The 11,630-nt window shown below is 36.2% G+C and overlaps 1 protein-coding gene across 3 annotated transcripts; it reads right to left on the reverse strand.

Annotated features, from left to right (window-relative positions):
* Positions 1–1,990: 1,990 nt before the first annotated feature.
* LOC107878760 lies at positions 1,991–11,269 on the reverse strand. Of its 3 annotated transcripts, XM_016725873.2 has the most exons (7): positions 11,113–11,269; positions 10,400–10,822; positions 7,792–8,161; positions 5,920–7,319; positions 5,010–5,123; positions 2,935–3,089; positions 1,991–2,486 (listed from the first exon to the last, which is right to left on the reverse strand). In XM_016725873.2, exons 2-7 carry the CDS (start codon positions 10,793–10,795, stop codon positions 2,432–2,434), a joined length of 2,490 nt encoding a protein of 829 aa, XP_016581359.2. In that variant the 5' UTR covers positions 10,796–10,822; positions 11,113–11,269; the 3' UTR covers positions 1,991–2,431. The 3 variants fall into 3 exon arrangements, 2 of the variants coding, with proteins under 2 accessions (XP_016581359.2, XP_016581358.2); XM_016725872.2 differs by lacking the exon at positions 11,113–11,269 and having other exon boundaries at positions 10,400–11,001; XR_001676946.2 differs by lacking the exons at positions 1,991–2,486; positions 11,113–11,269 and adding an exon at positions 5,701–5,792 and having other exon boundaries at positions 3,063–3,089; positions 10,400–11,001.
* Between the last annotated feature and the right edge of the window lie 361 nt (positions 11,270–11,630).

Consider the following 11,630-nt stretch of genomic DNA (forward strand, 5'->3'; position numbering starts at 1 on the left):
TTGAAGAGTACTTTACAGTAATAATGGAAAACAAGTACTGTATTATTATTATTAGGTCACATAAAAGATAACTATAAATAGCGAAAGGCGGATTTCGAATTTTAAGAGATAGATATAATAATTCGTACGAACTCGATATTTTATTTCGAAAATGTCGAGATCAAGTGAATTCATTCATTGATTATCTACTATATTATTTCTTAAGAGGCGTGTAAATGTATTTTAAAAAAAAAAGAACAAGTAAAAGCGAACGAAACGGAGAAGTATAAGTCAAAAGAAAACTACTTTAATTTATTGAATCATTACTGCAAAGAGTAAACAGTACAGTAGGAATTGGGGAAGGTATTCATGGTTATGGTTTTGGATTTATCAGGCAAAATAAGAGGCATTGAAAATTCTTGTAGTCTTATATCCACTACAACTTTGTAATTAAAGTCACCACTAAAATTCTTGTTCTAGTCATATATAGATAGACCTCTATTGGTCTATATCATCTCATTGCACATGATGTTCACAAAAAGAAAAAAAAAATGACGTTACTTATAAATGAAGAATTTCAAGACTTTTTAGGTACTTTTATTAGCAGCCACTACTATATTGGGAGAACTTGGGATCTCCAACAGAAATTTGTGAGTCCCCATAGCATCATTATAATTGTGGTGATGCCATCCATGATGTGGCTAACTAATTTTTAATGAAATGTGTTGCGAATCATGAGGTTTCAGTTTTAAATTTAAGTGAAAATTATAAAATATTTGGTGATTTCTTTTTAATTATCTAAAGTTTGATGGATAAGTTAGCTATTGCTCTGTGAAATTAGTCGAAGGTGTGTAAATTGATGAGTAAAGCATCTAGTACCCTCCGGCCTCCTGAGCTATGACCAAATTTGCTATGACACACTTCAACTTCACGGGGATTCTATTACCCTCCTGAATTTAATTTTAGTATATTTTTGTCTTCCTTTTTAGTTGACGTGGCACCTTTTATCAACCTTTTTAGCTGACGTGGCATCTTTGATGTGAGCCATATTTTATGAAATAAAGGTGTCACATCAGCATAAAAGAGTGATAAAAATATGCTAAAATTGAGTTCAGGAGAAGAATTGGCCTCATGTGAAGTTGGAGTGTGTCGTAGCAACTTTGATCATAGTTCGAAGTTTACTAAATGTTTATCCATGACACCACAGTTATAGAAAAGTTGTGGTGATGACTTCAATGCAAGGCACAATCTTAATGCACATCCTCTTTTCTTTTCTATAATATCTTTTCACCTTTTAAGTCCAATTAAAATCTAATATATGAGTTATGATAAACGTGAATAGAGAACAAGATTCCAGTAAATGCGAAAACTTAGATTTTTTCTGCTACCCAAAAAGGAGACTGAAAAGTTTAACATTTGATGTTGTTAAAAGTCAATAGCATAGATCTCTGTGGTGGGTAAGGATGCAGCTCATTGGACCGCTCGTCGTGGGTTTGATAGGTAATAGTATCACACCCTTCTCAAAGAAACCACACATAATATTGTCAAGTCATATACCGCTCGTTGCTGGTTTGATAGGTAATAGTATCACACCCTTCTCAAAGAAACCACACATAATATCATATACCGCTCATCGCTGGTTTGATAGGTAATAGTATCACACCCTTCTCAAAGAAACTATACATAATACTCTCGAGTCATATACGGCTCCGTCTTGAAAGCAAGATCTCTTTCCTTCGACCAATGGGTTGTGCTTAAACTTACACTTTACACCAACAATATACTCAGTATAATCCCACAAGTGAAATTCGGAGAGGAGTAGTGCGTACACAACCTTACCCCTATCTTGGTGAATATAGTAACGAAAAGGCCATGTGGGAAACAATTAAGAATAGAACAAGTCACAGCAACAAATTTAAAAACTGAATTGTCATTGTATTATTTTAACCTTTGCGAAGGTCTATTGGTAGGTTGGTTAGCCTTTGCTTTGAAGTCCAAGGCTTTGGAAATAGAAAAAAGAGCATCAATTTCTGGGATATTTATTCAAACTGCAAATTAAGTAGCAGACATAATAGGCTTGTAGTTTTAAAAGTAACATGATCTTTAAACTTGAGCACAAAAAAAAAAAAAAAAAATACTATGAGGCAGCTTAGTCAAAATGCTAGCTACTTAATTAAGTTAAATATCTCGAGGACCAGCCGGCGCACAGTTCAAAACTCGATGGACAATGAGCCCACCACTCCATCTTCCATTTTTATACCAGGATTTTGTGAGCTCGAAACACGATGGAGAATGAGCCTGCTACTCTACCTTTACACTTCAATACTAAGATTTTGAAGTTGGCATGAAACTAGATGGATAATGAATCCGCGATTCTACCTTCTTCCACATAAAAACCAAGGATTTGCCTGGAATTTGAACAGTGGCAACATAGAGGAGTGACATCTGACCCTTAATCAACATATGATACATCACGGAATAGCCCTTTCGATTCATCATAAATCCATCTGCATTAAAAAAAGTTGACTAAATTCCTTATCAAGAAAAGAAAAAATAAAATAAAAAGGTCAGCGATGTCATCTGAAAAACTGGATCTCCGAGGCCACACCACACATTATAGGTTTTTCCACTGCATTTAAATAATTTCTACTGAAAAGATGATAAAAGAAGTAACACTTGAACTACAAAATCATGTTCCAGCATCTTAAGGGGATTTTTCTGCATCGTCACTAATCAGGCATTAAATGTTAATTCATAATGAACCAACACCAAGTGAAACCATGAAATAGCGTTAAATCCGTCCATGCCCCATTGAGACACTAAACAGCGTTCAGTTACTCATGTCAGATCAAAGTAAAAGCACAAAAAGGGAATCATCTACATCATGCACTATGCAATGAATTGTTCCATACCAACATTCAACAAGAGATGCACAAAGCAGATACATTGACATACTTGCATATGTAGAGAGGCTGTAATCCACCATTAGGCCTTGTTTCTAGGTGAGATCTCCTCTCTCTTTCTTCGTTAAACTTGCTCGGAGGAAGTACTTCACATGGACCTTGTATCTGGCCAGCCATTATCGTGCTACTACAATTAGACAAATAAACCTGTAGAAGAAGAAGCAGTTATGTAAAGAGAGTCTTATAGCATGCAGGTGGGTAAACAAATATGCAATTCATTCTCGAAAAGATCTTAAGGCTCCATCAACAAATTAACTGCAATCTCATGGAAGATCCTCTGCTTCAATCAAATAGCTGTTTCGAATAGTGTAACATGAAATATAGGAATAATTGTCTTTTTCCTTTCTAAGATGGAATGACAAACATAAAAGTAATCTTCTGTGTGATATTATAACTTTCTAACAAACATAAATTGTAACATTACCCTCAAAGAAGAATAAGATATATTCTCAATTTCAATATATACGACTCACGTTTTAAACCTCAATGATGCATTACTTGATACACATTCATAGCTATCAAGATATGAGATTCCTTTTACTAATCAAATTTTTAAACGTTGATGTGATATTTTCTCCCAAATAAGCTTAAGCGAAGTATCCAATCAAACATTGTCCTATTTAAATCAGTTAATTGAGGAATTGGGGTTTCCATTTCATGAGAAATTTATTTAATAATTCTATTCTTTTTCTTTTCAAGTTCTTTTGTAGACAATTGTATGATCAGGTGGGACTTCTATCATCCAAGTGTTACAAATTTGGAGACCGAAATGATAGTTCTAATCTATCCTTTTGCTTTATACAAAAACTAAAATTCAAACTAAAATTTTCGGGTCTGGAGCTCATGCAATAGAAACCCCAATTACTCAATTAAATACTTTAAATACTATCAAGCTTTATAAGTTTACCCCAAGTCCTTCATTAACTAACTCAAACACTATCAAGCAGCTAAGTTCGTAATGTATTATCAAAATAATCAATCCCCCAAAAAAGATTGAATCGCCTGTGGGCCACGTCCACCCCAATTGTGGTGAGAGTCAGAGACTGCTTTGGGGATTGACCTGTTGTTCATCTGAACCTCATATAGGATACTTCTTAGTAAACTTTTCTAGTGTGAATTCAATTCTCTTCTTCCTTTAATGAACTCTTGTAGTTGAATTGCTAATCAGTTAGCTCAAGATATATTTCTCTTGTGTTTACTAATTGCTTTTTCTATTTGAACCTATCATTTCTTTCTTATTCTAAATTTATCTTGGGTTGGTATATTTGGTAGTGTTAGCAAAGATTTCTTGTTTTTGTGTTAATCCTCATTCTTTCCTCCCTATCCTTTATGTTTATGTTCTTCATCTTAAGGATTGCTGGGTTTTCCATCAATGTGATTGAATTTCATGGGATTTCCCATGTAACTACCCGCCGTCCAAAGGCACCAATAGGGAGGCCAGACACAGCAAACTGACAAACTGGAGCACGGTGCAGATGGGTATAGATTCCCCACTGGAGGGGATATAAATGAGAGAACTTTTTGAGATGGAAGAAGGGAGAGACCTTAAGTAACACAAAAACAAATCTGCCTCTGCGATAGATAAATGGAAGTCTACAAAGTGTAGATAAAAGATTTTAACTCATCACATAGAACAAGAGTCAAAACATTCCTGAATCCTGGACAAAAATATCCACAAAAATTTTTTTTTTTATAGGTTAGGATCCACAAAATTATCTAAGGTCCAATTTGAAATTTCTACTTTATTTTATAAATTGAAACTTCTGCTATTTTATGAAGGTAAATGCAAAATTCACTCAAAGGAGAGCAACCCTTTTCAAGGGCCAAAATATTAGATATAAAAAGAGAAAGAAACCATTATAAATCCACTCACTTTCATAATTTGACCAAAAGAAGGAAACACCATATATGACCCAAAACAAAGAAAGTCCAAACAGATTGGCCTAAGCGCCTAGATCACCTACCTTTCTTCTTTTGAGCCATAAAAATGAAGCTGCACGTGTTCGTTTCTCTTATTACTTAAAAATAAGTTTAGTCGAAACGATAGCCTACAGCATATGTATTTACCTCATTGCTTTCCAAGCTACATGGACGGCCTACAGCATGTGGCAAGTCCCTTGAGAAGTAACACCGATTGACAGTAACCCATTTCATTCCTGTTTTTATATCCTCCCACATAGCCTGAAAAGAACAGGAAAAAGGTTTCTCCACGTGAACATCAAGGACACATATCAAAAGAGTATTTATATGCTAGCAAGACTACCAAAGACATGAATTTGGAAGCAAAAGCGGTCATAGACATCCACTTTTTTGCAAAGTGTAAACATTCACCCCCATTGCTCCTCTGAGAAAATAGTACTAAAAAAAAGAGTATAAAAACGTTGCTGGTCTAAAAAAAATTAACTTAGGAAAAGAAGATGACAAATTGGGACAACCAATGGTGTGCATGTATAAAAAGTGCTGTATCTTTTGGATAAGCATGTAGATGTATAAATTTACATCTGCTTAAGTGCACAGTGATAACTTGGAGACAAGAACAGGAAAATTTGCATTCACAAAGATAAATGTGCACATGCCTTCAAATCCCACAGGTAAAACATCATTGGTGAACCTAGTCCAAATACAATTTGGAGCAGTAACAACTCCAATAAATGCAAAGATGGAAACAATAATAAAGGGTAGGGTGCAATAAGTTTCCACTATCATGGGGGTTTTAGGAAGGGCCGGACCAAAGTGGGTCTATTGTACGCCACTTTACCTTGCATTACTGCAAGATGTTGTTTCCACGGCTTGATCAAGTGACCTTCCCCATCACATGTGGCAGTAACTCTAACCGTTGCACCAAGGCTCCTGTACTTGTATATTTGTTACTTGAGAAGGCCACAATATTGCAAATACAGTGACTTAGACAAGACTATGAATCAGACGACTTTCTTATGGCGAGATTGTTTAAAATATAATGAAATCAAATTCTTACCAGAAGCTTTGAAGGAATCAATCTCTCATCCTCAAAACGGATAACAGCATATTCTTGAACATTGTATATGAACCCATTGCAGCGACAGGATTGGTAATATTGCTTCTCATCCGCAACTTGAAGCACATTGCCAATCCAATCAACGCTATGAAAGTGATCTGATTTTGAGCTAACACATTCAGCATCACAATTTCTGGCAATAGGAGTTTCACCATGATTTGTCAGTCCGACACCTTGATTTTCTCTTTTACATTCATCACTTGAACTATTAGTCAAACCTGCTCCAGCACTAGATTGCTTAGAATCATTGACCATGGACAGACTAACAGGAAACTGCTGTGAAGGCATCTCTACACTATTCGCTACCTGTGCATGGCCATTGGCTTGCAGGGGATTGGCTTGCGAGTGATCAAATGAGATGAAAACTGTTTCGGATTTCGCAGGAGGCTGAGAGTTCACTTCAACTACCTTCTCTTCAAAAGACCTATCAATCATCGAGCGAGCAGGAGAGAAACCGTTATCATTGGAAGACACCGACAAATTATTTGAACATATTCCCGAAGTCAAATTACTTGCAGGAGAAACTTTACTCTCCACATTTCCCTTACCGGACACATTATCATTTCCTCCCATTCTTTGGTCATTTTCCATCTTCCGCCCAGACGGTAGTTGATTAAGGTTACTTTCCATGCCATTGGTAGTGGAATTCTGCAATGTGACATTTCGATTCCGCATTATCCTCGACTGTCCACCCTTCTCATCAGAACCAAAAGCTTTTCTATCCCCAGATGACTGAACTGCTGCTGCAATTGTAGGCATTTTAGAGGAATTGGTATTCCGCATTACACGACCATATTTAGGGGGCAGCGGCTTGCCATTGGTTATCAACAAGCACTTTCCACAATGCCATTCCCCACTAGGGCCACATTTTTTATTTGTTGTTTGGAGACATTTTAGGTGATAGCCTTTTTCACAAGCATCACACACAAGAACATTGTCAACCTCATTTATTGTTGACATGCACATTTGGCAAGTCAAAGCCTTATTGATGTAATCACGGGATTCTACAGTCGGCTCAGGCAGCAGGGGCTGTAAAAATTTCTGAACAATCTTGGCAATTTCAGAATGAGTATTGCTTATGCTCGGAGGAGCATGACTAAAGCTCGTGCCTCGTAAATGAGGGTATGTATTTGGTGAATTTCCAGATGTGCTCTGAGTAATAAATGGCCTAGATGTTGTTACTTGTGGTACCATAGTTGATCTGACATCAGCACGTCCCTCAACTTTAGTAGTTCCATGTGGTGTCACCTTGTTATCTGCCCCAAGTCTAGCTGCTGAAACTGATGCAGGTAGCACCGACCAAGTTGGAGTTTTGAGAGTTGAGTGGCTGCCAGTACTTGCTACAAATAAATAAGCTTCAGATGGTCAGAACAAAAAAATATTAAGAGCAAAATTCGAAGGAAAAAATTCGCGAATATAAAATTCCAAAGCCAACTTCCTTGATGGATGAGCAAACTAGGTCCATATATGTATTGCTGAAAATAAAAAGAGAGCAACTAGATGAATTAGAGTAGAATGAAAGATTACCGAAGCTACTTGCACAATGAGACTCAGGACAACTCCGAAACGATGCATGTGACCTAATAATCACCTAGAGACCCTTCCTTTCTTGTTTGAAGCTAAAAGATGTACTGGGCTAAGTGAAGAAATTGTACAACCTAGACAAGCTACCCTCCATATCTAAACTGAACGTCATTTAGACAAGTTCCCCCATTTTTCGGGCAAGTTGGTAAAGTTCCTCACATTAAGGGAATCACTTAACAAACAAAGATCCTGAAGCACCTTGGACAGTTTAGAGGAACACATATTTACCTTGTACTTGCAATGCATGGGAAGATCCACTTTGCCGTCCATCCATTTGAAAATGCTGTCTTCCAACTCTGGGAGGTGCTACTGAAGAAGAATCCCTTACAAGATTATCAGATAACACTCCACCAGTGATTACAGGCCTGACCTCACTGGTGGGTAGCTGATAAGGCAAAGATGCAGAACTTACTGGAGTCCCACGTCCCATAGGTGAAGCAGCTTGGAAGCTTCCTGAAGAATTTACTGCATGACTTGGTTGAGGAAACATTTTAATATGTGATGGATTATGTCTTTCAGTTGTTGTACCCATTGCAGTTTGAGACCGTTGAGATGAGTAGCTGGCGGAGGGTAGAGAAAATTCCTGCGTCTTGTCCATCTAAAAGAAGAAAGGGAAGGGATAAAAACGGATATTGGTTCAACATTTTAGATGCAACTCAACCGGCTAACTTGACTACAATTGATTATATTGAGACGCGGTGGACTCGCTTCTCATCAGATCCATTAACTCCTAGTCGACAACACTTTACAACCGAATAGCAACAAATTAACCAGAAAATTCAATTTTGTGATCTGCATGCACTTAATCTATCAACTACCCTTCAACACAAATGTTAAAGACCTCCCAAGCTTCTAATTAATCTTTTTCATAAGCAAAAATGAGCAATAGTTACCCTGAATGGCAATTCTACACTAATAGTTCCAAATAAAATTACAAGCTCCAAAGAAACCAAGATCCTAGTCCCAAAACAATTGGGCAGCCTAATTATCAACCCAACCCTCTAAAAGAAGTTCATATTAACAAACTATATCATGAAATCCAAAACAAGATGGACCTAATCTACTAATTCAACAAAAGAAGCATTCATCTACACATATACTTCCTACATTAAATTCTTTTAGACTCTCCCCCATTAGACAACCACCCTCAAACAATAAGTTGTATTCCGAACTCACACTTTATTTGGATGGTTGTTATATATCGTTTGATAATAATATATCGTACTGTATTGTGTTGTATTGCCCTATATTGTTTTAATGAATACTATGTCTTGGTAGATTTTGTATCAGTTTCCGTCGTTACATAATGTTACACATCAACGTTTGAAGGACAAACCTACAACACAAGGAGATTACAGGGTAGAGTTATTATAATAAGGAAGGGTAAGGATAAAAAAAGATTTATCACCAAACAATCAAAGATAAAATGAGAAGAAAAATAAGGTAACAGCACGATCACACCATACCGATCGTTACATAAAATGAGAGTTTTCGTCATTAGCTAAAGATGGATTTAACGATACAATCCAATAAAATTTAAGTAACAATCATAACAAATATTGTTTAAACTAACAACACAACAACATACCCAGTGTAAGTGGGGTCTAGGGAAGGTAGAGTGTACGCTAAACTTACCTCTACCCCAGAGGTGAGGTAGAGAAGTTGTTTCCGATAGAAAAAGACTTAAAGAAAGTACAATAGACAATAGATAGTGACAAGAACAAAGATAGTAGCGAACAGTACTACAACAAAAATAATACTACAATCAAACAACACAGAATAACGGATAGTAATAGAAATCGAGAAACAAGAAACTACAAGAGTAGTCCTATGACTACTAGTAAGGACAACAAGACAATGCACTCCTAAATATAATACAATAGGTAAGCAATCATCCAAACAAGCTATAAATGGCTAAAAATTGTATAGTAGCTCTACCATATCATACTTTTCTTGTAGGTTTATTCTTCAAACTATTGTTGTGCGACATTACGTAACTACACAAAATGATACAATCTATCCAAACGTTGTATTCATTAAAAGAATATAGTACAACACAATGCAATACAATATCACACATTATAAAACAATAAGTAACAACCATCCAAAAAGAGTGTTTAAGTAACAACCAATAAAAAATATTATATTTAAACTAACAATACAACACAATAGGTAAGAACCATCCAAACAATATGTAAAGAGTCCCACGTTAGAAAAGAGCTAGGCAATTGGTATTCTTGTATGGACTTAGCCAATCCTCCCCTCATGAGCTAGCTTTTGGGGTTGAGTTAGACCCAAGATCTATTTTTTACATGGTAGAGTCAGGCTCATCCCAATTCTTTGTTCGCCGATGTTGGGACCCCATATTATATTGTTCACACTCCAAACAACAAGGTCTAGGTGTGCAGGGGAGTGTTAAGAGTCCCACGTCAGAAAAGGGATAGGCAATAGATCTTCTTATATGGACTTGGGCAATCCTCCCCTCATGAGCTAGCTTTTGGGGTTGAATTAGGCCCAAGATCCATTCTTTACACAATATAATGACCTAACCTTGCTTATTATCTAATAATCTTATTTTATCATTTACCCAACCTTTTTATAATAGCTCTACCCCGTAATCTACTCTTCTTGTAGGTTTGTCCTTTTAAACATTAATGTGTGGCATTATGTAACCACAGAAAACGATACAAAATCTACCCACACACTTGCATCCACTAAAACAATACAGTTCAGTACAACACAACACAACATGATACAATACAATACTATATATTATGAAACTATATATAACAACCATCCAAAGAAAGTGTATAAATAGCAAATGAACCTTCCATACCTTTCTTTTAGTAGCCATTAGCTTCTCAGTAATAGACATTTTAGGAGGCTGCCAATCACCTCCTACAATACTCTTTTCCTTCACCTTATTAAGCCCAAGTTCCTCAATAACACCTCCAAATCCATCACATGGAAACACATCCTTCGGCGCAAACTTCATACACATCTCAGCCAATCTCTCTCTAGCTTCCTCCACCATCTCCTTCTCTACATCAGTTGGACTTCTCCCTCCTCTCATTTTCCCCATTGCAGACAATACAAGCAGCATCTCCGCAACTTCCACCACTCCTCCTTTCGCCTTCGTCTTCTTCGAAACCCGTAGCTCCAATCCCCCATCATCAACCGCCGGCAGTTTCCTCTTCTGTCCGGAAAGCGAATCGGATTCAACAACCACCATTGGATCACCGAAAATGACGCCGTATATCTGTGACATAGAGAGAAGTATGGAGCCATTGGAAAGAGGAGAGAAAGCTACAAACCCTAGAGAGAAATAAGATGTGGAAAGTATATATAATGGAGAAATTTGAAACAACAACAACATACAAGTTTATACAAATCACACAAGTGGAACGGGACGGGATGGGATGATAGAATGTATGCAAATCAAATAATATTAATAATGTAAAGATAAAAGGATTGTTTTGAATATTAATTAAATTAAAAATTAACATGCTACCATTAATTAAGATAATTTAAAAATTAAATATGGAGTACCTTATTGGCGGGTAATTGAGTATCCTATTAGGGGAATTATTATTTGTGTTTAAGAGTAAAGTATCAAAAACTTGAAGCAAACAGGCTTTTGTTTTTTTTGAGTTTTAGAGAGAGAGAAATGTAGTTATAGTTTAGAGAGAGAAGGTGAAAGAGGAGCCGGGTTTTTTTTCGACTAATAAGGACCGGTTTTTTATGGGCCCTAATCTCCGGTCCATTCTTTTCTTCTTTTTTACAACTATGCCCTTCTTTTTCTTTTTCAATAATAATTAAAAAAAGGTCATGGTAAAATTGAGGGTTTTTTTCCATAATTAATTATAATTCAAAATAGAGAGGTAATGTTGTGATTCTTGTTTTAAACATAAATTAAATGTCTAACCTGAAAATGTTCATGAATCGCTAGTTGAAATATTTTTTTGATAGAGTTGAAATATTTTTTTTGATAGAGTTGAGAAATAAAAAATATCATGCATGATTATTCCGTCACCATCTAATTTGCTACAAACGTTCATGACTCATAG

The sequence above is a fragment of the Capsicum annuum genome, chromosome 7, assembly GCF_002878395.1.
Source record: "Capsicum annuum cultivar UCD-10X-F1 chromosome 7, UCD10Xv1.1, whole genome shotgun sequence".
NCBI classification, from domain to species: domain Eukaryota; kingdom Viridiplantae; phylum Streptophyta; class Magnoliopsida; order Solanales; family Solanaceae; genus Capsicum; species Capsicum annuum.

Bases quoted from the DNA above. Each gene is read 5' to 3' on its own strand.
- LOC107878760 (XM_016725872.2), bottom strand. From the start codon at position 10,939: ATGTTGTTGTTGTTTCAAATTTCTCCATTATATATACTTTCCACATCT. The intron at 5,124-5,919 runs GTAAGAATTTGA...TGTTCTTTTCAG, and splicing joins TGATTCCTTCAAAGCTTCTG to GCTATGTGGGAGGATATAAA. The intron at 3,090-5,009 runs GTAAATACATAT...CTTCTTCTACAG, and splicing joins GTAGCTTGGAAAGCAATGAG to GTTTATTTGTCTAATTGTAG.